This window comes from Triturus cristatus, chromosome 8 (assembly GCF_964204655.1).
Source record: "Triturus cristatus chromosome 8, aTriCri1.1, whole genome shotgun sequence".
NCBI lineage: Eukaryota > Metazoa > Chordata > Amphibia > Caudata > Salamandridae > Triturus > Triturus cristatus.
In genome coordinates, this window is record NC_140591.1 from 958413777 (window position 1) to 958439442 (window position 25666).

General features: G+C 42.3%; 1 protein-coding gene across 1 annotated transcript in view; it reads right to left on the reverse strand.

The window, feature by feature from the left end:
• Positions 1-9997: 9997 nt before the first annotated feature.
• The window catches only part of PHEX (phosphate regulating endopeptidase X-linked), a 1454229-nt gene continuing 1438560 nt past the window's right edge, over positions 9998-25666 (reverse strand). The window contains exon 22 of the mRNA XM_085622474.1: positions 9998-13622. Coding sequence (XP_085478600.1) covers positions 13520-13622 — 103 coding nt within the window. The 3' untranslated portion in view covers positions 9998-13519. The remainder of the gene's footprint in view (positions 13623-25666) is intronic.

The following is a 25666-nucleotide window of genomic DNA, read 5'->3' on the forward strand; positions in this document are numbered from 1 at the left end:
CCCTCAACAATGTCTTTCCAAAGACAGGACTATTGTATTTCCTTACCAAATCTTGCATGCTCCCAGACACATCTTTATGGCTCCATGCCTACGTCCTTTGGGTGCTGCAATTTCATAGGCCACTGCTAGCACAAGCTCTCCCAATGCAGGTTTATAGCTCTCTGAAGCACTCCTGGATTCTAACAGTGTACTTACAGTTTCTGCGAAGGCTCGGTATGTCCATCCTTTTCTCTGTGCTACACAGGTCTTGTGCTTACCATTACAACGAGTGGGTCTCATTTTCAATGCTTTCTGAATTCCAGTGTGCTCTCCATGGTCTTTGTTTACAGTTCCCAAGTGCTCATCCCATTCCGTGTTTACAGCTCTCCCAAAGCTGCTAGTTCCAGTATTTACAAATTTCCAACATCCTCAACAGTAGCAGCATTTTCAATTTCCAAGATGTCCAAGTTCTGATTTACAGCTCTTCAGAAGTTTATGGTCTGCTTTAACAGGCTTCCAATGTGCTTCCAAATTCTTCTAGTTACATTTCCAATGGACTGTCCTGTCCGCTTCCAAGATCAAGGGGCAGATTTACAAGTCCCTTGCATCACTTTTGCGCTGACGTTGCGTCACTTTTGTAACGCATCGGCGGCGTAAAAGTTGCAGCCCATTTACAACGTGACTCATCTAGGGAGATGCGTCACGTTGTAAAGCCCTGCGTGACATTATACCTGCGTCAGGTATAATGTATGCAGGGTAGGCATTCCCACGCTAGAGAGCCTCGTAAAAATGACGCAGTGAACTCTACAAGATTTCACTGTGTGACTTTTAGGACGCCACTGCGTCAAAACCTTATGCCTGCTTGAAGCAGGCGTAAGGAGTTAAGCAGTGTATTGGGAATAGGCCGCAACACGCATTGCTGGAGTTGCGCTGTGCTTGCGACAGAACTCCAGCAATGTGAGACTTTTCCGTCAACAGATGCGTCAGAATTTCTGACGCATCTGTCAATCCTTGCTCCATGGTGCGCCGTATTTTAAATACGGCACATCCATGGTGACGCAAGGTTTTTGCATGGTGGTGCTGGGAAAGTGACGCATCTGTAAATCTGCCCCCATGTGTTTACAGTTCACCAACGTGTCACCAGTTCCGGTTTACACTGTTCAGCCATGTTGCAGTCTGAAAAAAACATTTCCTTGGTCCTCAGCTGATTACTTCGAAAAAACCTCCCTATCTACAGATCTATTTTAGTGCTTGAAGTAATGAGGGCAGACAGCAGCTTGCAGGTACATGTGTATTAGTGATAATAATATCCCCAGCGGAAATGTGTTCTGTACAATCTTTGTTAAAAATGGTAACCATCTCCTGCATTTGCTAACAAGCTTATTGATTCCATAAAGTAAACTAATTATGTACAGTTTTTGCATACTGTTATGAGGTACCGGTCCAGCAGCAGTTAAAACGTGTTTTTATATTTTTACTGTTATGGGGATTTTCCAGGTATCCGATGATGCATAATTTTTCTTTAATACTGGCAAATACTCAAACGCAGCACACTTTTCAGTGATATTACTGTGTGTGCAGTCTTTTGACTTTTAACGCGGTAAGCCATATTCTGCATTTAGCAGATGCTCTGCACTGAACTCATAAAATGTAAATATTTGTAAAGTAATGTGTTCGTTCTTAATTAAGTTGTGTAAAGTCTTTCTTGGGTTATTGCATAGCAGTGAACAAATGCATTTGACAGTCTACAAAAAGACTAACGCAGCACACCATACCACATAATTCCAATCAATATAATTTCGCACCCCACAGTTCCATGTCACACGATTTAACTCCACACATTTCCATTCCACACCATATAATTCCACACCAAACCACATAATTCAACTCCACATTACAATTGCACAACACACCACATACCTCCAATCCACAACACAGAATTCCACATCTTGCCACGAAATTTAACAGAACGCCACATAATTTAACTCCACTTCATACCACTCCACAACACACAATACCATTCTAAATAATTAACTCCATGACACACAATCCCACTCTATATAATTCTAGTACGCTCAATATCATATAATTACTATCCACATAATTTCACTGCGCACCATGCCACATATTTTCATTACACACATTCGCTCTACACAACACATTTCCAAACCACACAACTGCACAACAATTCTAATCTAATCCACATAATTCCACTCCACACCACATATACCCACTCCACTCCATAACACATGGGTAAAAGACATTGTCATGTACAAAAATAATAGCTCTAACTCTTGCAAATGCGAGACCTATTGGCATTGCACAAAATAAATTCAACTTCGCAACATGCCACAAAATTCCACTCTAAACCATTTAACATAATTCCACACAACACCACACAGATCAATGCCACACAATTATACACCTTGCAACATAATTACACTCCACATAATACCACTCAGTGCTGCATATTTACACTCCACATAATTACACTCTACTCAACACAACATAAATGTACCCCCACATAAATGCAATTCAAGCAACATACCAGCAATCCATATAAATTCACTTAACACCATGACACAATTCCAATAAGCATAATTTCACTCAATGCCACACAGTTCCAGGTCACACAATTCAACTCCACACATTTCCAATACACACCACATAATTCTAAACAACATATTTCAAATACACAACACAATTCCACAACACTCCAGATACCTCCAATCCACACCACAGATTTCCACATCATGCCAAAAAATTTAACAGCACACCACATTATTCAACTCCACACATGCCACTCCAAAACACCAATACCATTCCACATGATAAACTCCATGACACACAATCTCACTCTTATTATCAGAGGAGGGAGTGACAAGCTGAGATCCATTCGGCTTCCAGGCGAGGATAGATAATCATAGGGGAATGGATCACTTGTGCCTGTATTACAACCAGGGTCTGGTATGTTGACCATCATAAAAAAAACCTCAATCACGTATTAGAATGGTGGAGCGGTATATCTTGTTTATCCGCTTCTTACAGCACGTGAAAGCATCATCATCGGGTCTTTTTAGAAAATATGCTTTCCTCCACCCGGAGGTAGACCAACTGGTGATAACAGTAGTGACCAGTAATAAAGTGAATGTGAGTGGGGGGAATTTAAATGTACCTACATCTCTACACCAAAGAAACTTTATTTAGTTGGAGATGGGGCAAGGTTAAAAACAAGGCAGTGCGTATATATAAATGTTACTATTCTATAGCACCTGCTAGTCCATGTGAGCGGTCGACATGTTTCAGCCCTTTTTTCACCCAGCTGGGTCGGGGGGCTTTCTTCAGGATCTGTGCAAAAAAGGGGGGTTGCTAATTAAGCAACACGTGAGGGTAGGTGAGTAACTTACGCTTCTTCTTAATAGTTACTGGTCAATAGAACCTATAACTTATAAATCCCAGATTGGGCTTTCTCGGTGGACCGGGGCACAGTAGACAGAGTGAGCACAAGTCATGCAACCTGACATCCTCAGAAGATTATTCAGCCCGCCGGTCCCCCCAGGAAGCCCAATCTGGGATATATAAGTTATAGGTACTATTGACTGGCATATTTTCTAAAAAGGATCCGATGATGATGCTTTCACGTGATGTAAGAAGCGGATAATCAAGATATACTGCTCCACCATTCCTGTACGTGATTGAGGGTTTTTTAAGGCGGTCAACATACCAGACCCTGGTTGTAATACAGGTACAAGTGATCCATTCCCCTATGATTATCTCCACAATCTCACTCTACATAATTCCAGTACACTCAATACCATTTAATTACTATCCACATAATTCCACAGCACAGCATGCCATATATTTCCACTACACAACTCCACACCACACCACACAATTCCGTGTGACACAATTGCACAACAAACAATTCCAATGCAACCCACCTTCCCTCACACTTTCACCAAACCTGTCACCTCTCCCACACACAACCACTGCCCCTCTTAGCCCCCCCTCATTCTGCCACTAACCCCTTTCATATCACATCTCTCCCTAACACTCCCTCTCTCCTCTCTATACTACCTGCTCACACATGCTACCTTCCTGCACCTCCTCATGCTGTGCACTGGTCCACCTCTTGCCTCCCCCTCCTCAGGGTGCAACTCATCTCTCTCTCTTACTCTCGCACACCTCTCTTTCTCACACTCTTCCCACCTCTCTCATTTGGTTGACTTCAGGTCTTCAGGCACAGTTTCTTTCCCATACCTTTTTAAGGTTTCTGTCTGTCAAACCTACGCTCTACTCTTCTTGTTGGGGTGTTTTCTGCATACACAGGCGGTCCCTTTTTATGCATCTGTGTCATGTTCTCCTCTTACATCTCTCTTTCTCACACACTCATTCTTCTCCTCTATATGGAGTTGTTCACCACTTCATGCACAAACTACCTATCCCTCTCTATCTTCCTTTCTATCTAGCCTGTGCAGCTCTCACCCCTATCTATTCACCATACCACATAATTCCACTACACAAATACACTACACGCCACTCAATTCCACCACACATAATTCCAATCCAACCCACATAATTCCACTCCACACCACATACATGCACTCAACTCCAAACCAAAACACATAGGTAAAAGACATTGTCATTTACAACATCAAAAGTTCTAACTCTCGCAAATGCGACACCTATTGCATTGCAAATTTTTGTTACATTTTACAAAGCTTGCTGCTCTCACTTCTTGCAAATGTTTTCACAGTCCTGATCACACAGAACAAAGGGTCTGTTCTTTTGGGAGTGAGGGGAATGCCAACATCATCCCATCAGACTCAGTCCAGAAGTATGATGGTATTGCCATAGGGAACACTAGGCCTTGGTTTCTGCTTTTCTTAGCACATCAGTGGGCCAGCTCGCAGGCACCCCTTGTGAGGCAGTTTCACAGAAGTACATAATAGTTGATGTATTACATTACCAACTGCTGCTCCTATCACTGGAATTTATACTGCCAGTGGGCGGAAAAACACTTATTTTCACGAAACATACTTTTTCAAAAATCCCAGGTCAAACTTATTAATTTAACACATAATGGATCTGCAACCAGAAACATGCTATACCCAGAGTTTGACATTAGAAGGTAAAATGCTCAAATTGACCTTTGTGGCTGCAAATTGTGTGATGGGTGCCATGACACAAAGACAGGTAGAGTTAGAGGAGATAAAGGGGAGCAGGTTTCCCATGTGCAGTTCCACACTGTCAGGAAGAGGCAGTACCCATTCTATACATATTACATGCTATTTTACATTTTAATGAACTAGGGCTACCAAGATTTAATTTCACTTATGGGTAACATTACCATGTTTCCAGTGTGCCTAGGAGTGATATTTCCTTGTCTTATGTGTGATACCTTGAGTGACACCTTAATAAGAGCAGATCAAATCACTTAGGTCTAAGTGTTATTGTTAATTTTAAAAGCAATCCCATTTTTACTATACGGAGCTCTCCTCTAATACTAATATTTAAGTTCACGTCATGTGACTCTGTGTCCTTGTATTCTTATGCATTCTCTCTTCCAGCCACTTTCAGGTATACTCCCCCCTCCATCCACCTAAGATGCTTCCTGAACACCACACCGCTCAGGTACTTTCTCTTATGGTCATCCCTAGAGCTGTTTTGCCTATCCCAATTGACCTACACTCCTTTTCGTTCCTGCTCAAGTAAGGTTTGCCCCATCTTGCACCAATCAAGCTTCCATTCTCCAGGTATTCGAGCATTCACCTCCCATCGGGTCCTCGCTCGCCTCCTTCCCTATATGATCTGTAATTTCTCTCTAATTTCAACCATTTCTTACAGATTCTCTCTCTGCTGCATCAATAGCGTGTCTTGTACACCTTTTGGGTTTCCTTTTACACCATGTCTCTCAGATATTCTCCAGAGTCCTCAGGCACCTTTCACCAACCTTCTGTACTCTTTTTGATCCTTTTTCTCTGAAATTCTCCCCACCTCTCAGGTATTGCTCTCGTAAATCCCTCCAGGGTATCCTGCTTTCTCTCATTTATCTCTCAACATCACTCCCAACTGGTAGTCTTTCATACACCCTTCTCATGCGTCCTTCAGTACATTCTCGTTATTAGAGGTGAGAGGTGAGTATGTGTCACAATCTCTAACATGCACAAAAATATGACTACATAATCACCTTTGCACAGAGCTAACATAACAAAAATATGAAATAATTGTTTTCAGTTAAAAATATATGTCTACCCTCTTGTACGAACCCTGTTCAGAGGATCCCGAACAAGCAGATGCTGCTAGGCCTTTAACTCCTGATGTCCTGGGACCTGATCTCACATGGATCCTGAGCAACTGGGCCAAGAAGCCCTTCGGCACTTAACTCTCAGTGGTAACGTGCGTCAAGCAGCCCAAGGCTGGGGGGTGGGAGTGGGGGGGTTCGGGGGTAGAAAGAGGGAGGTGAATACAGGGTCTGACTCAAAATACTGGGGTGGCAGAGTGGGCTAAAGAAGGGTGATGGATCAAACCCAGATCTGTTGACTGGGTGTGAGTGTTTGATTGGTTCTGATGCTCCGTCCATCACCACCCCCTTTTGTACCACTTTGTTCGCCATAAGTTGTCAGGGTATGCTCAGACGTGAGTCCCTTGCTCACTTTGCCACTGGATTCAAGCAAGCCTGGCTGAAGACGGCTGAAATGCCAGAAACTGGTCCTAGGAAGCTTGTTTCCGGTCCAGGGAAGGCATGGCTTGGCAGTTCGGGCTGGACTGTTCCCATGAGGCACAGGGTCAGACTGATTTGCATATGACCATGTCTGAACTGGGGTGGCAGAGTGGGCTAAAGAACGGTGATGGATCAAACCCAGATCTGTTGACTGGGTGTGAGTGTTTGATTGGTTCTGATGCTCCGTCCATCACCACCCCCTTTTGTACCGCCTTGTTCGCCATAAGTTGGCAGGGTATGCTCAGTCATGAGTCCCTTGCTCACTTTGCCACTGGATTCAAGCAAGCCTGGCTGAAGACGGCTGAAATGCCAGAAACCGGTCCTAGGAAGCTTGTTTCCGGTCCAGGGAAGGCATGGCTTGGCAGTTCGGGCTGGACTGTTCCCATGAGGCACAGGGTCAGACTGATTTGCATATGGCCATGTCTGAACTGGGGTGGCAGAGTGGGCTAAAGAACGTGAGGGATCAAACCCAGATCTGTTGACTGGGTGTGTGTTTGATTGGTTCTGACGCTCCGTCCATCACCACCCCCTTTTGTACCGCTTTGTTCGCCATAAGTTGGCAGGGTATGCTCAGACGTGAGTCCCTTGCTCACTTTGCCACTGGATTCAAGCAAGCCTGGCTGAAGACAGCTGAAATGCCAGAAACCGGTCCTAGGAAACTTGTTTCCGGTCCAGGGAAGGCATGGCTTGGCAGTTCGGGCTGGACTGTTCCCATGAGGCACAGGGTCAGACTGATTTGCATATGGCCATGTCTGAACTGGGGTGGCAGAGTGGGCTAAAGAACGGTGATGGATCAAACCCAGATCTGTTGACTGGGTGTGAGTGTTTGATTGGTTCTGATGCTCCGTCCATCACCACCCCCTTTTGTAACGTCAAAATACTTTCAGTAGAAGCAATAAATGATTGTCCAGTCAAAAACTTGCTTTTATGAAAAGAAGGAGTATTTATATATGAATGTAAACTAAAATACAGTATTCACAAACAATGCACACAGTCCTTTGAGGTCAGGGCTCAAGTGTTTTAACAGGCAGGATCCTAAATCTCACTCTCTGCTCCCTATCTCTAGTGGTTATTCCCCATTCACTAGTGACAACTTTCAGGTTAAGCCCCAATAGTAGACCATGTCTCAGGAGACTCATGCCAACGCTTTATTAAAGTTAAAAGTATTCCATCCCTGAAGCGCTATATGACCGTCAAATTCCCCCGGGTCTGCGGATCACTGACAGAATATCGGAACCAAAAATATAGTGTGGACAGAATATCATGTCAAACATATCGAGGACCAAAATATTGAGGAGTTAAGTGTGAATAGGTAAGTATGGATTTACTATTCTTAACTCCACATCTACGTACCTTGAAGATACATATATATCGTCAAGATACATATATGTGGCGTTATATATAGTAAAACTTTAATTACCTATAGAAACTTACCTTCACGATAGTTTTGTCCTAGATATTCTTGACACCACATTTTGTACCATGGAATTTTTGGTCCTAACATTCTGTGTAGACACGACCATAGTCTCCGAGCGCGCCCCCTTTACTTCACAGGCACTAAATCTGCAGTGGCTGCCTCAAGTAAGTTCCTCACTCTCGGTCCTGTGGTGGCAGTGGCTGGGGGGTCCTCTCATGCTGGTAAGTTTCTTGGGATCCTAGATGTACAAATTAGGGTGGCTTATCTAGTATCTAGGAATATGTTTATCTACAAGGCAAAGGCACTTTTACTTGCCAAATGACACTAAACTGCTTTTAACCCCTTCGCTGGGGGGTTTGGGGGCAGCGCAGTGGCGCGGTGCTCATGACGGAGCCACTCCGTCATGAGCCACGGTTGGGCTGTGCTCAGGACGGAGTGGTTCCGTCATGACTCCGCCCACGGCGCTAATCGCCCGCACAGGCGGGGAATTAGCGCCGCGTGGGCAGCGCGGCCGCCAACGGCCGCAGCATGACGGAACCACTCCGTCATGAGCACACGGCAACCGTGGCTCATGACGGCGTGGTTCCGTCATGAGCACGGAATGAGTTAAACTGGAGCCCAATCAGAGCCCAATGGTGCACCCTGAAGGCATGTATTTTTGTCAAATAGGTGGATACTATAGATACAAACTGCAGCCCACATATGACATTTTACTTCTATAATATCCATGTATGTTTGTGTGAATTCCCAATGGGTCTTACAGGAAAATTTTAAAAAGTCAACTGGGTTACTCCATTAGGCTGTAAATGTTTTAGAAGGGAAATACAACACTGTTACTTTTTAGCAGTAGCTAAGCACACAAACTCCTAGGAAAACTAAAAATCAAGCAGCAAAAAATGGGAGTGGGCAGGGAGGAACCACCTTGAAAATGATGCCTTTCTTACAACGAGTAAGAGTTACTTACTCTTGTAGAACCCCTATCTTACTCATACATTTCAGGTAAGGGTGTTCAATTAGACCTTGGCAGGCTGTACTCTGTTCTGCCAGGGAAGCTGAGGGATGCACTCGGCATTCCTGGTGGACATACAGCCAGCCAAAATTAGAGATCTCAGGTTGCCTAGCAGAGAACCATTTAGCACTGAAAGTTGCTGAGTAGCCTCCATGTTTCGAGTTGCTGCTCAGCAGTCTTTTTTATTTTTAAAAAACAAACGTTTATTTGTATGACAAGAAAATTAATGAGCCTGGCATTCTGGGAGTTTTCCCTCAGGGTTTGGATGCCATTTTTTAGTTCGAGACCGCCAAGCTTTCACTGGCATCCCTGAGCAGAAAAAAAGTACATCAGCATGTCCACCCTAAAGCAGCTGGAGTCTTTTGCACCATTGGTATAAGGGTAACGCCAGCAGGGCAACGCCATCAAAAGCACGATGGTCCTCCCAAATCGAAGTGGATCGGGCACACCATCAGTTTGGTGGACACGGTACTCGTCACGTTTGTGGTGGACTACCCTTCTGGCTTACTCATGTCTTATTCCTCAAATTGAAGTATACTACAAGAGTAATTCACAACACAATCTTTGTGAATTGGTTTTACTGTGTATTTGAGGGTGGATGGTATGTGCGTCAGGAGCGGATTTTCAACAGATAGAAAGAAAGACTACATTGTAGCAGTCCATACAGCATCTAGTAAGCAAACTAAATCAACACGTGCTGTGTCCAATGTAATAGCACCTTGCCCTGACGCTTATTTCTGAGGAATTCTATTTGAAAAATAAAACTTCTTGTCAAGTAAGTTAGTAACAGGTAGAAGTATTTTCAAATGTTTATTGAAGTGCAAATGTGACAATTGTCTAAATGCAAACAGACACAATGACGGGGATAAACAGGGAAGTAGTATTTTATTTTTCCAGGAACACAAAAACACTTTTTAATTTTGTCGATATTTTTTTACAGATTTAAATTGTAAGTTTATTATTCAAAATGTATACAATTTTTGAAAGGTCATGCCCTGTGCACTTGAGTTATAAATGTGATTTCAATATTAATTGAATGCTTTCAGATCTCTGTGCGCCTTCAGTTTCTTGCTCATCTATATAGTGTGTTGTCAGATTTTTCTCTGGTGTTTTATTACCTTATCAATTGGGTTAATGTTTATTGTTAGAATTGTTAACAGGCTGGTAGAGGTGGAAGTGGGAGTGTGCATCTACCTTTGGCCTAATGTCACATAGGATACCTTCAGCCATTCCTCTCTTCTTACGTCAAAACCACATTGGGATTCACAATTATGGGTATATAGACCCATATCATTAATGAATAACTATGTACAACCACTGAAGTTTCCACTCCTGCCACTTTCCCACTCCACCTACAACCCTGCCACTTTTCTTGCTACCTGATTCTGCCTTTACATCTCACCACTAAACAATTGCCCTCACCACTGTAGCTCTACCACTGGATGCAGAATCACCACTCTGTGAGCCCACCCTCTATTCATCTACATACTTTTAAACCCCTATAGAGCACAGCACTTCTTTGATTCTTGGCAAAGTTTGTGCTATATAAGTCACATACCTACATACATATACACATAGAGCCCACTGTGAGTTAGTGAAGCAAACCGCCCAGTCCAACTGTCCCTACAGATACCTACAGCATCAGTACTTATCCCAGATTTTGTAATTCAGACAAGGCAGATAACTGTTTCAAGCTTCTGCAGTTTACAGAAACACTCATAATGGGGGTCATGATGAGACCAGAGTGTAAAGTACTTCTGGCTGAAGGTGTCACATTTGATATGGGGCACCTTGACGTAGCATTAGGAAGCAGAGATATATTGCTTTGAATTATAAATATATTATGAGTACTGGCAGCAGAGTATATACATTCCTGTGCAGTGAGCAGTGAAAATGAAGTATTCAGTGAGGCCTTTTGCACAGGAAAGGTTATCTGTTATGTGCCAGTAGAAATGAACTGAGGTAATTCAGGTTAAGCTAAAGCCAGAGAACAGTAGACTTTGTAACTGATGGTACAAAGTATAGTCTGTGCATCTACAATTCTAAAATACCAATTTCAGGAATTCAACACCTGTATTTTTATATGCTCTATATGTGCATATTCAAATGCATAATGTCTTGATTTACACACAAAAAAATTGATGTATGTCGCTGCGAATACCGCCAGCGCTGTGCATCCGATTCACAAACGGCAGCACTATCATTGTGCAAACCCTCCGCTACCTTCACGTGCACCAGTTTCAGAATGGTGCAATCAAGTTGTGCAGGCACACAATGTTCACTCCTAACTCCTCCATCGCCATACCCTCAGGGTTTAGAAACCCTACTCTTGAGCTGAAATTGCGTCCAGCAGGAACCAGGCTTCATAGAATTTGTTGTCATGTAACTCCACTGAGATACAAATTCATATCCATAATGTAGGCTTCCTCGGGATTTCTACCTAAACACTGCAATGACAAAGTCCTGCTTTCTCCAGTACACAATTCAAAGAAATGGCGGGAAAAGCCAACGGCATGCACTGCTGGGCATCAGTCAGTGCGCATGCTAGAGAACAATGACGCACATCACAGATGGCTTCCACAAAGTGTGTAGGTCCCTTTGTTAATTGGGAACTACCCATTTAAAAACATTTGAGAAAGAATCCAAGCAAATCTTTCTGCACTGCAGATATCACATATATCCGTAACCTACCCTATGCTAATAGATGCACACTAAACATATATTTTTGAATGAGTTGTAATGCGGTATGAACAATTATTTTTGTCTGTAAAATAATCTGTGAGAGGAAGGAGGTATTATATGGATGTGTCCAGCACAATCATTGAACAAAGGCAATCTGGTTGAACAAAAGGATGTTCTAATAGAAAAGGTGAAATCTTAGCTAAGAACGTAGATTGGAAAATGTTCCATCTAATAGTATTCTGGACTGTTTAATTCTTTATTTAAGCATCAAAACAACTCTGCCTTATGCCATACTACTACTGAAAGCAACAAAAGCTGTGATCGCATAATATCTCAATAGGTTACTGTGGGTTAGTAGAGCCGTCAACTTGGATTTACACATGAATGGCTGTTGTACTCTGTAATGGGATGTAACGCGTGAGCTAAATTCTAAGATAGAGATTACTGTCACTAGCTGTTAATACAATTCAAGCCCTAAAGCACCGTTGTTGAATTTCCATTTAAAGAAATCATAGGGAGATCCTTCTTTGATATTCACAGTTATAAACTCCACTAGTGTATAATCATTGTTTTTGCATAAAAATAGAAATATTAAATAGCGAATATCAGATTTAAATGTTATCATTAACCGTCGAAAAGCTTTATTACAAGAGTACTGAAAGAGAGTAGATATAAAATACCCTTGTCACAATCTTTTGGTGGTCTGCATAGTTTTTAGTTTTTTTTTTAAAGCTGTACACTCCCTAGAATGCATGTAATGTACCTAATGTATTACTCTACTTTATGCACCTTAAAGAATACATACATTCTAATTCTGCTATTCAGTATTTGGAAAGTTCCGGTATCAAGACTATTTTTTGAGAACTAATGAAGTGTTTGTCTCAAATATGATCTTCAGTGGAATGACCCAATGCAACACTCGCCGGCCTGGATCGCAAATGGCTCTATCCAAGTTAGATTGTTAAATTAACCCTCACCAGGTAAGTGATTCTCATTTTGTTGACTCAAATGTCAATTTATTCCATGCGAATCTGCCCATCGTGGAGCAATTCTTGATATTTTGACTATTATGCAGCATTACATTGAAGGTTACCACTGGTATTAATGACTGATGCATGTAGCACCTTTTAGGGCATTTTAATATATACCTGAAAGTTCTATCAGCACCACGAACAATTGCTCCCTTTCCATTTTTGGCAAATTTTTCAGTGTACAGCAAGGCCTCTTGGAAAAGCTGCTGTGGACAGGGAAGAATGGAGCCCGGTGAATAGGCGCACTTCCCCTTCTTGAGGTCAATTTCCTTTCTGAAGATCTATGCTTTGTTTGCACAATTAGTCGACATTTGAAGAATAACTTGTACTCTGCCGTTGAATGATCGATTCATCGCAAGCCTCCAGATTACCCCGGATTGAATCAGTTAGCCTCCGCTAAACGGCTGTCAGTGCGCGGAAGAGGAATGGGAAATGGCAGGCAATCCATCAGGAAGAAGCCATCAGTCCTTGTTACTGACTCATCCCCATGTGTCGCTCCCGGTTCTCAGCGTCTTCAGCCATTGGGTAGAGGATGATTTGATTTGTGCAGGTCACCTAAGCTGAAGGCACAGTTATGAAATGGACATGTCTCTGTCACTGGAAATTGCTGCGAAGAAGCATTAAACTGGAGTCCAGCTCAGCAGCTGACAGCAACGGATATCACTTTCAATGGCCATCTACCAAAGGCGACAGGAGTGTGCACCTCTATTCATGGTTGAATTTACTGGGCAATTGAAAGCTTTGCGGAACTCTTCGAAGTTGCTCATTGAGCCAATAACCCTGTGAAGAAAGAAAAGAAACAGCGTGTTACTTTGTTTCACGTCGCTCAGTGACAAATGCACCTTGTACTACTCGTGTTATGATGAAAGTAATGCTACCATATGTATCTTTTAGAGTTTTGTTTGAATACAGAGACATTAATGTGCAAGCAGGTTACAGACTTTCAAATGGTCCATGCACATGGCATCAAAACTGGCATTTTCAAACCAGAATTTTCGTCAGTTTCCCTAAAGTGCAGAGGTGATAGCAATGGAATGAAGAAAAACAGATGCTCTGTGGTTTACAGAATCATCGTAGGGTGTCTGGCACACCATTATTTCTTGATGCCATAGAAATAATATTAAAAATTAATAAATAGTGAACACATTTCCATAAGGCCACTCCCACTGCAAATTTTGAAGCTGGGGTTAGGTTTCGTTACAGAGACATTTTATATTAATTGCAGTCTCTTTGGAGCATCTAAAAAAAATGAAAATATGTTTCGTATAACTAGGGTTATATTTACGTTTTTTCGACAGACCTGTGGGGCTCATTCACAAAATGCTACATCACTAAATTAACTTTGAATTCGTTTAAATATGCTAAATTATATAAATATTTTAAAATATTTATTTAAAAAGCCCTAAAGTAAAATGTTTATATTTATTTATTATGAATTACAAATGATTAAAAAGGTATGACTATAATTTACATTATTTTCATTATTTTTTAACATTTATTTGTAAATTGAAAACAGTTTTTAAATATGTTAAAATCAAATAATATAAATTTTTTAATAATATATTTTCATCAATAAATTAATAAATGCATATAGTTTTTTTTCAAAACAGTCAAATTGAATGTATTTATTTGAACATTATTTCCTATGGAGTTCCATTTTAGGTCCCCACCTCCATTATTTTATATAACATAGTGCTGCAGTACCAGTGTTTGGCTATTTTGACTTACCTCAGGTCTGTGCTGGAGTTTATTTACTACTATGGGCATGATTTCGATGTCAGTCTGAGTTGCCTTGAACCAACGCCGTTTCTGTGAGGGAACTCCCTGACCACAGGTCGGCGGTTCTGCACACCTGATTTTGATGCAACCGCACATGGTGTGGTCGCAAACTCCCATTTCTCTATAAGGTGCTTGTGCAGCGGGCAGAAACAGCCCCCCAGCACAAGCTCTCATTGAGAAATGGGAGTTTGTGAAAATCCCTGCACGGTGTGGCAGGCACCTCTTGGTGCCTGCCACACCAAGCAGGGATTTTCAGGGACGGCCAAGGAGAAAGGGGGCCCTGCTAGGGGCCCCCAATGTCACTTGCCAACAGCCTTTCCATTTCAGAAAGGCCAACATGGGAAGGTTGTTGGAAACCGCCATCGTAATCCCGACGGCGGAGCAGAGACTGGTCTGTCTTCATTGAAGGGATTACTATACCACTCCTGTTCTGATGGGGAAAGAGGAGTGGAATCCTCTTTCGGTTTTCCCTCCGACTGCCTTAATCCAAATATGGCAGTCGGAGGGAAAACTCGGGATGTCGAGCGGAGAGCCTCTGAACGCTGGTCAGAGGCTTTCCGCTCGACATCCAAATCAGGCTCTTTGTTGGGTCCTTTTTGGCTGTAATAACTTTCGAAGTCCAGTTTGTAACTAGGAATAATCAGGTTTCTCCCAAACCCCCTCCATAACTCTACTTAAACCCCTCCTTACTTTGTTCTATACCCCTCTCATTGTGCAGTAATTATTATCCATTTTCCAACCACTTACCCTGTCCCTCTTACATTCACAACTAAAAAGTGTTCATACGTGTGCAAAGTCAAAATAAAGAAATTAATTTTATTATTATTTCCTTAGGGGATCTCTTTTATGTCCTCGCCTCTATTATTTTATAGGAGAGAGTGCTTCAGTACCAGTTGTTGGCTATTTGTGGTGCATGTCCAGGTTTGTGCGGGAGTTCATTTACTACTATTTTGGGTCATCCTTACTTCTCTCTAAACCCCTCCCATTTTTCAGTAATTTCTGCATTTTCCAGCCATTTCTCCTGTCTCTCACACATTCACTACTAAAAAGTGTATGTACATGTGTAGAGTTGAAATAAATCAATTTGTTATACCATCATTTCCTATGGGGTTCTATTTTACATCCACTGCTTCTATTATTTTATATGAGAGGGTGCTGCTGTATGACTTGTTGGATATTTGCTGTGAAGGACCTATGCCAGGTCTGTGATGGAGTTCGTGTACTACTATTTTGGACCCTTTTTGGCTGTATTACCATTAGAAGTGCAGTTTGTGACTAGGAATAAGCATGTCTCAACCAAAACCCCTTCATAACTCTCAGTAAACTCCTCCTTACTTCTCTCTAAACCCTCCTATTTTGCAGTAATTATTCTGCATTTTCCAGCTCTAGGTCCTGCCTCTCCCACATGTACTACTAAAACGTATACGTACATGTGCAGAGATCTCCACAGCAGGGACAGAGATCCCCGCACAGAAAAGACTGAGGTGGAGGCCTCTGCGAGTAGGTTAGTGAATAGCATTTTGTAGCGTGAGTAGTCCTACTACAGCACTACCAAAATGCAGGTTATGAATTGGTCCCTGTGACAGGAGCCATTATAGTAAAGCATCATGGATTTAGCTGTCCTAAGCCTGGGACCCTAAAAGCTTTCGTTTCTGGGTTATAGTCCATTTTGCCTTATTATGTCCTTAATGATTTATTATTGCAGTCGTAGATGAGAGGCTATATTTACAAAAATGTTCCTGTGTGCTCGAGTGGCAAAATGTAGCAGCGACTTCCCATGCATTATAAAAGCATTCGAGCACCTGCACAAACCTTAGCAAAGATACTCAGTAGTTTCATTTTTACTATAAATTGCATTGAGCTGCAGAGGTTGTACTTCAGTATATGCATTCAGTAGTGTGTTAACACCATCTCTCGAGTGGATGTCTGTGATGAATATGTCACTCTTCATTGCAGATGTTTTACAGCCAAGTATTTATGTTCAGAATATGACCATGAAAGCTGCTCAGGAAGCTATAGATGGGCTGAGTCTCTTTGAGGGACAGACTTACCAAATGCACAAAGCCCGACATGTACAAAGTCTCCGTCGGTGTCTCCCCTCCATAACTCTGCTTTGCTGTGCAATTTGGTGACTGCTCATGCTTAGGTCGGCTAAGCAATCTATTACTGGGACAGTATACCAACATCTAATGCCATATCAAGCAAACAAATACTCAATGCGTGGCCCTGTCTGATGTTAGGAAGAAGGAAAGGGGGGATGGCTTAGGTCAGGGAACAAGTAGAGTGGATTAGAGTAAGAAAGTTCAAGGTGCATAGGAAAAAAGAAGGGAAAGCTTAGATAGAGTTGGTAAAATAGGTAAGGAAGGAAAATGAAGGTGACAGAGGGAAAGCACAGATATAGGAAAAGGTGGAAGGTTTAGCATGGAGTCAAGGAAAGAATAGTAATAAGAGATATAAGAGAAATATGAATGATTAAAGAATATTGAGAAAGTGTGTCGGAAGGACAGAGAGGGGTGAACAAAGTGGAAAGTAGGAAAACAAAAGGACAGAATCAAAAAAAGAAAAACTGGAGAAAGTAAAGAAAGCAAAGAAAACAAAGAGAAAAAGTCAAGAAGCTGGTGTAAGGAAAAGAGGGAAAATGGAGAGAGGCTTGATAAAGAAGTCACATGGTGGAAAAGAAAGAGAGAGGAAAAGAGAAAGAAAACGGGTTATTAATTTAAAAGAAAGGCAAGGAATGATTGGTAAAGGAAAGACAGTAGGATCAGACAGCTGGGGATCAAATGAGAAAGGAAAAGGGAAAAGCCCAACAGAAAGGAGCGAATGGGAAGGAAGGGAAGGAATGATGTAGGGCAAGAAGTAGGACAGGGTGTGGCAAACAGAAAGAGAGGGCTTGTGAATTACAAATATAGTAGGTGTGTTAAAGACAAAACTTGAAGCAAAAGAGAACCAGTGATAAAGGAAAGCAGCAAGAAAGAAAGTGAATAAAGGCTTGGCTGTAAATGGGGGAAAGAAGAGTGATAGAAATTACGGTTCAGTTAATGGGCAGGGAGGAAGGAAAGGAAAACGTGGGGAAGCAAAGAGGTAAAGAGGTGAAAGGGAGGGGAAGTATGAGGACGAACAGAATTATGGAAGAGGACATAGAGTGCTACAAGAAAGAAGAAAAGGATTAGAGAAGGGAAAAGAGTAGGTGAGACGATGATGATAAAAGAAAAGGTGTGGAGACACCAGGGGGAAAAGTAGAGCAAAATGGGAAAACTGTGAAAGAGGGGAGAAGTGGTAATAAATTAAAAAGTAATAAGAGCTGGTAAAAATCAGAGAACACTATGTAACCGAGAGAGAACTCTGCTGCACCAGTGGCCCTATTCCCTCTCTTTCATCTTGAGAAATTGCTCTGGGGAGCCAGGCAGGTTCCAGGAAGGGTGGTTCTGGATCAGTTGTGCAGGCAATGGTTGATGGGCTGTCTGGTTGGGAACACTTCTGTTTGCTCAATACTTTCTTGCTGGTTGCATGCTTGAAAGAGGAAATGGCAACAAGTGTTGCTTGCGACCGATATTTGGCTGGTGACCATCTCACTGGCACAAAGCCTTTCCCCACTCATCTGCCATGCTGCTTTGCGATCCCAATTGCACTCTTCAGGCACCCAAAGAATAGATGGCCAAGAGCTGTGGTATGCTGGGCTACCAAGGTGAACTTATCCAATGATAGAAAGAAGGAATTAGCAGGACAAGCCAGTGACAAGCAGGGCTGCACGTGCCAGAGCTAGCATGGCCTGCGGGCAAGGGGGGGGGGGGGCTACTAGGCAGTTGGAAAAAGGGGTGGTGCACAAAAAGGTCAAAAGCAATCCCAATAGGATCAAGGTGAGGACATATTGCGGCCCAATGCTAACACTGTGGCCCTGTGGCCTATGATAAAACAGGAGTGCCAAATACTATGACAAACACCTCAGGGCTCCTTAACTATTCATACACCGTTGTCCCATCCTTCATGTCCTTATCGGCTATCAGCAGCATTTCAAAAGGCCTCAAAAGTACTCCATATTAAAAGCGAGAGCAGTGAGATATGACGTGGTGCATCACAAGTTTAAACAAGAAGAATATGACTAAAGACCTGAGACCATGTATTAGTTTCCCACAAATACTTGAACTACTTGATCACACTCCTATTTATAGGTGAAATTAAATCCTACACCTGACAATTGACCCCTTACTACCATAAGGTGAAACAAAGACAGTAAAATCAAAATGAGCATTTGCCCCTTGGGGCCCAGGATTCTACAGGAATGTCTTTTAACCATGGTCTTCCTTTAGTAATAATATTAATCAAACAAACTGGGGGTGAATACTTGTGTCTTAAAAACAGATTACTAGACTAGCAGTGAAACAGGGAGCTCAGGTAAATTTTAAATAACAAATTTGGTTAAACCAGCTAACTACCGGACCTCAGTCAACAAAAACAAGAGATTATAGGACTAAACCAGTGAGAACTAAGGTGCTGATTCATGAATTGGCGAATGAAGTCTGGGTCAACCTCCAGTTTCCACCTCTGCTCACCCACCAATTCTCAGCCATACAAACTATCCTCAGATAAAGGAGTGATAGGGCAACACAGAATTAATACAGTTGTCTATATTGATACAGACTATATTGCTACAGTTTTCAGCCACAACCCTCTAATTTAAAATCAATAAAAAGGATAAAGATCTAGAAAACACAGAGCAATCTGTGGTAAATGAAACACCTTCATACACCTTTGAGAGAATATATAGATCTCAAGTCAAAAATACTGACAATTAATTCAATCTCCTAACTAACTTTAATAACCCTGTACAGTAGTATGGCGTACTCATGAGATAATACGTCCTGTGGTTTGTTACAGAAACATCTGTTGTAAAACAGGATAACTGGGGAGTGTATAGAGTGTGAATGTATGCCTAAAGCTGACCTGGTACAGGACTCAATGTACCATAAACCCACTGGGCAGCAAAGAATAACAAAGCCTGGAAAAATCCACTGGTGTCCATGTTGATTCCTAGGGGTATAATGGCCACACACCCTTGTTTGTGTGCTGCTTGACAACCTCAGACAATCAACAGTTCTGCCTCGCTATACTCCCCGCAGTCGAAGTCAAAGTCAAAAAGTCAAAAAGTAGCTTTATTCGATTTAAAAGTAAACCATAAAAGCACATATGTGATACACAGTTACATAAAAACATTAAAAATCAATTGAACATGACCTTAAAATAAAAATATTAGATCTTAAAATTAGAAACCAGCATATTAGTTACACATAGATTTCTTGAACTTTATAACTTTTTTCCAAAAAGTTACAACAGCCTTTATAAACATTTCAATATCCAGGATATGTAGAATCAAAAAAGCTGCGCGACATTGTCTTAGACCCAGAGTTTTTAAAATGGGTAGTATAAACCTTTTTCTGGGGTTAGAATAAAACGTACAAATTAAAAGTATATGCAACGTAGACTGGCTTGATAGATCATCACAGGGGCATAATTCAAGATTCCTACTCCAGTCATTCAGAACTGGGAAGCTAGTGAGTTTATGAAATATCCCCAAACGAAAGCGTGTCAATAGCATTCGATCATAACTTCCCAGCACTTGAACCAAGTATGGTTGAATGCCATCACACAACAGTGTCAACGGATTAGCCATAACAGTTGGCTTGGCACTCTCCATGTCCTATCTCTTAGATTGTAAAAATGCAAGACAGTCTTTTTTCAGTAACTTTCTCGAAATGGCTCACAAACTATCTGGTCTCTCATAGTATTCCGGGTGGCCCATTTTACTCGATAATTGCTTAATATACCTAAACCAGGGAATGAGAGAGGCCTTCTCAAGCCTTAAGCAATCCTCGATAATATCACGGTTGAAAGTAGTCTCGTGAGTTACCCAGACCTTATGTCATAACAGTATGGGTTAAATTTTAATCAGGTCCGAAATAAAAGACATACCCAGCTCCGAATGGCAAATAAAATTAGCAGTAGAATTAGGAACAGCTAACAAATATCGAAAGAAAGCGTTTTCAATCACTTGTAATTGCTGTACATCCGTAAAGCCCCAGATTCATGAGCCATACAAGGCTGTCGACAGACACTTTGATTTGTAAATATGTAACAATTCTGGGACTGGTCTGCGGTCTAGTTTTCTTGCAAAATTAATCACTGTGCCAATGGCCCTTGAAAACATCAATTTCCTAGCCTGTACTGCAGGATAGCAAGTCACTTTATCGTCAAAATGAATCCCTAGGTACGAAAACCTATTAGTATTTTCAATTTTATTCTTATTGATAAAAATTTTGCGACATTTGGCACACTTCTTGCCATATCTCATAATATAGGTTTTAGTGATATTTACACACAAGCCCCTGGAATTCATAAAAGTGACAAAACTAGTAACAATTCGTTGGAGCCCCAATCGAGTTCTAGCCATTAAAACCGCATCATCTGCATAAAGTAAAACAGGAACTGGACAATTATTAATATTCGGAAGATCCTGACAATTATCTATTAAAAATTGGCCCAGGACATTTATATATAAAGTAAAAAGGAAAGGGGCGAGCACACAGCCCTGTCTCACTCCCTTTCTGATTGGGAACTTGGTTGTACATGCACCCTGCTTCCCAAACCGAACTCCTGCCCTGGCATCCCTATATAGTTCTCTAATAAAAAGTATAAGGGGGGAATCAACACCCATCTCCTCCAGAATGCATCACAACCTTTCATGCTTCACACAGTCAAACACGGAACTAAGGTCCACGAATGCCAAAAAAAGTCTTTCATCTCCAAATCCCCATTCTGACTGAACCTGGCTATTGTCATTATATAAGGCAGAGTAGTGTTCTACCCATCTGTCCTCACTTATTGCAATTTCAACCGACGGAGTGTTGTTGGCGCTTAAAAAGGAAGCATTAACAGCTTTTCAAAAGCCATTATTATCCCTCTGTAGGCATGCATCATGTAGAGCCAACCAGGCATCTGCCCGTAGTTTCTCCTTACCTAATTTTAAGGCTCGCCTATACATAGATCTAGCCTGCTTTATATCGGCACGACTACTGTCCCTCTTATGTAGAGTTTTCTTCAGGATTGAATGAGCCTTACTACATGCCTTATCAAACCAACCCCTAGACTTGCGGTCAGTCCGCATAGATTCTACCATCAGGAGATTCCTAGTCTCTGCTGTGATTTTGCAGAAAACATTTAAAACAGATTCACCCCTAGCATCCTTACTAAGGCACGTAGCAAAGTCCTCGTTGCATGAGGATACCATTCTCTCAGTGGATATAGATGGATCTACCTTATTCCAGCTCAAAGAATACCCATTGAATCTAGTAAGATTAATGTTGAAATCATATTGTGCTTCCCTATTCCTCTTGCCACTAACAGGGCACTGTAAGTCAAAATCAATACTTAGGGGATAATTATCACTAATGGTAATAGAATGAGTTGCAAAGTTGTAGACCTTAGTAGAATTTCTATTTGATATTAAAATTAAATCTATGATAGAATTGCAACCTCTGCCATTATAAGTTGGCTCAAAGGAAACTGATGGAAAACACAGGTCATTAGCATAGCCCAAATCAAAATGGTAGATAATTGAATTCAACAGGTCCCCTGTCGCAGAGTGTACAAAATGTACCTGTTCATCTTCTCCATCATAGCTTAAACCGCAGATGCCATTCCCATACTTTTGGCACATGACATGATTAAAGTCCCCGCCCCACAAAATGCACATATAATGAGACACTTCTTCCTGCAAATTGCAGAGGTCCTTCTGCAGATTCAACAGAGCACTAACTATCTGCTTTTTGGGAATATTATTAAAAAAATGCAACAAAGCTACACAAAACTTTTTCCCCACAAACATTTATAGAATGTGATAGTAGGCTGTCACTGTTTTAAGGGTTACCTTATTAACATCAGCACAATTGGAAACATAAATGCGTAAGCCACCCTTATTTCTCCCATAGTCCGTGGCTACTGCTGGGGTTTGAAACTCCCCGCAGTCTATAACTGCACTCGGTCTTACCGCGCTATCGATGTTGTGCAGGCAGCTTGCCCCGGCCGGACTTGTCCTTCCATGTTTTTCCGTTGCACAGCAGCAAGGAATCAACATGCCTGCCACTTTTTACACATGCCGTGTGAACTGTTGGGATTCCACAAGTACTAGCTGATCAGCTGTTCAAGGGCAAACTCTGATGTGGATTCTAGTGGCACTCTTTCCAGACCACGTACAGAGGGTGAGTGCGCATACCTGCACCCGCTGTTTCCCCACTCATTGCATCGCTCACAAGCCCCACGTTGTATGGAAAGTATTGCTGCTTCTGTGCCACCTTCCTGGAAAGTATGCTCACGGATGGAGTAGCGCTCTAAAGATAAGTCTGATTTAGGGCACACGTGCGCATAGCAAATTTACAATGGCATTATTGACACTGTATAACATTTCAAAACAAAAGAGGTGGTATCTCTTGTATGCTTGGCTTTGTTTCTGTTTTTTCCAGGTTCCTTTTGGATTGCTATCGCTACTAGCCCTCTAGTCGTAGGGATAATTGAAGTGGACCCTTTATGCCAGTCCAGATTATGAGAAGTGGAGAAGGGGTGATATTTCCTAAACTCTTGTCTCTACAATAGAGCTGTCAGGCCATATGTGCATTCTGAGTGAGTACTGGAGGTGGGGGAGTGATTGAGTGTGAAGAGGTTGAACAGAGGAATGGGTGTGTACTAATGTCTCCTCTGCTCCCTTCATCTTGACTGCAGGTTGCACCATTCAGGGTTGGCCCCTTTTATATGCTGATCATTGATACATATCCCGATGACGCAGTAAGAAAGGGCCAACCAGTATTCGTAGGCTGTTCTTTATTGTTTTCTCCACTCCCCCTTCGTGCACTCCTTGGGAGGACAGTTCTCATATGCCCCTCAGGGAAAAAACATGTATGTCTTAAGCTTGATCCAATGGCCTCACTAATGAAAACTACAGTAGAGACCCTTGAGTTGTGATAAACCAAAATGACATATAAACATACCAGTATTCAAAGAAGGGACAAAGGGCCTTTGGATAGGTCCAGCATAAAGGCCCAAGGACAGTAATTAAACAAAAAGATGATGCTGTTCCTCTGAAATGAGAGACAAAACACAGGGAATATGAACCAACCTGACCACTATGGTTCAAAGTTGGGAATCCATTGTGTTGGATTGCAATGCACTCACACACCCATTCGGGTGTCATGCTTCATCATCAGTCAGAAACATTGAAGTACTTAAGGGCAGCGAAAGCGCTCGCTTTTCTATCAAAGCCAACTCACAGTTCTGCGCAACTGGCCTCTTGATCTATAGACCCCTGGCGCTGACGCCCCCTTCATTAACTCTCTCCTACAGTATCTGGGCACTAACATCACTAAAACGGCTAATTTCACGATCATAGGCGACCTCAACTTACATCTAGACAGAGACACCGAGCCTAAAGTTGCCACTTTTCTTGCGGATCTCGCTGCTTTTCAGCTTAATCAACTCGTAAGTGGTCCCACCCATAGAGCGGGACAACTCCTTGATCCCATCTTTACTAATATTACGAGTGGATCCGCATACCCGCCTACTCCTATGACTTGGACGGACCATCATCTGGTAATATTGTCAATTTCCTGCAATACTAGCTCTGTTCTGGTGCCCACTCCGCTAGTTCAAAAACGTCCATGGAGAAAACTCCGCTTAGAAGATCTGCATAAACTCCTGGTGTTAAATCCCCCTCCCTCAAGTGAGGACCTTGACGTAAGGTATGACCAGTTTTGCCTCTGGATCACCCAGGCACTAGACACCCTGATCCCTGCCAGATGAATCAAGGCCCGTACCCATACGGCTAGTCCCTGGTACAACTCTGAACTAGCCATTTTGAAAAAGGAATGCAAAAAGGCGGAGAGGGGTTGGAGAAAAAATTACGATGCCAATCTCAAACAGAATTATGCCCTACTCCAGAAAACCTATCACCGAAAGGTGTGTAGAACAAGAGCGGCATATTATGCAGATGAAATCAACAGTAGCTCCAACACCTCTAAATCTGTTTTTAAAATTCTGAAAGACCTTACTGTGAAAAAAATTGCTATCACTGCCACTACCTCCCCTGACCTTTGCAACAATATGGCTAATTTTTTCACCAATAAGATTAGGAAAATCTATGATACTTTCCCTAACTGTCCGCAGCTTTCGGTTACTTTGGATCCTACCAGACCTTCTCTTTCCTCTCTTCCTACTCTTGAGCGAGAGAGTTTTCAAAACATCTGTAGAAAAATCAAATCTGGCTCCCCGGCGGATCCCTTAAAACCGGAGACTTTCTGTGAAGCTCATGAACTTATTACAGAACATATACGAGACACTATCAACCTGTCTCTCTCTACCGCCAGTATTCCTTCCAAATGAAAGCAGGCATGGGTATCCCCCATCTTAAAAAAACCCGCTTTAGACCCCATGCTTCCTGAAAATTTTAGGCCCATCTCCCTGCTTCCCTGGCCAGCCAAAATCATCGAGGCACACGTCAACAACATTCTGACCAACTTCCTCCTAACCAACAACATTCTGGATGACTCCCAACACGGGTTTAGAGCTGGTCACAGCACCGAGACAGCCCTGCTCAGTGTTACAGAGGACCTCCGTACCATCCTTGACAGCGGCAGAACGGCAGCACTGGTCCTGTTGGACCTCAGTGCTGCCTTCGATACGGTGTCGCACGAGGTCCTTCTGACGAGACTGGAGGAAATTGGTATTACAGGGACAGCTTTAGGATGGTTTAGAGACTTTCTTTCCAGCAGGTCTTTCAGAGTCTCCACCCCCCTTACATCTCGAAGGAGCATAACATCGGACAGGGAGTGCCGCAGGGTTCTTCCCTGAGCCCTACCCTGTTCAATGTCTATGTCCGCCCTCTTGCAGAGGTGGCTAGAAGGAGCGGACTAGCATTGATATCCTACGCTGACGATACCCAGCTGGTGGTGGCTCTTAATGACAACAGTGGTCTGGAGGCTCATCGCTTTAAACAGACACTCACT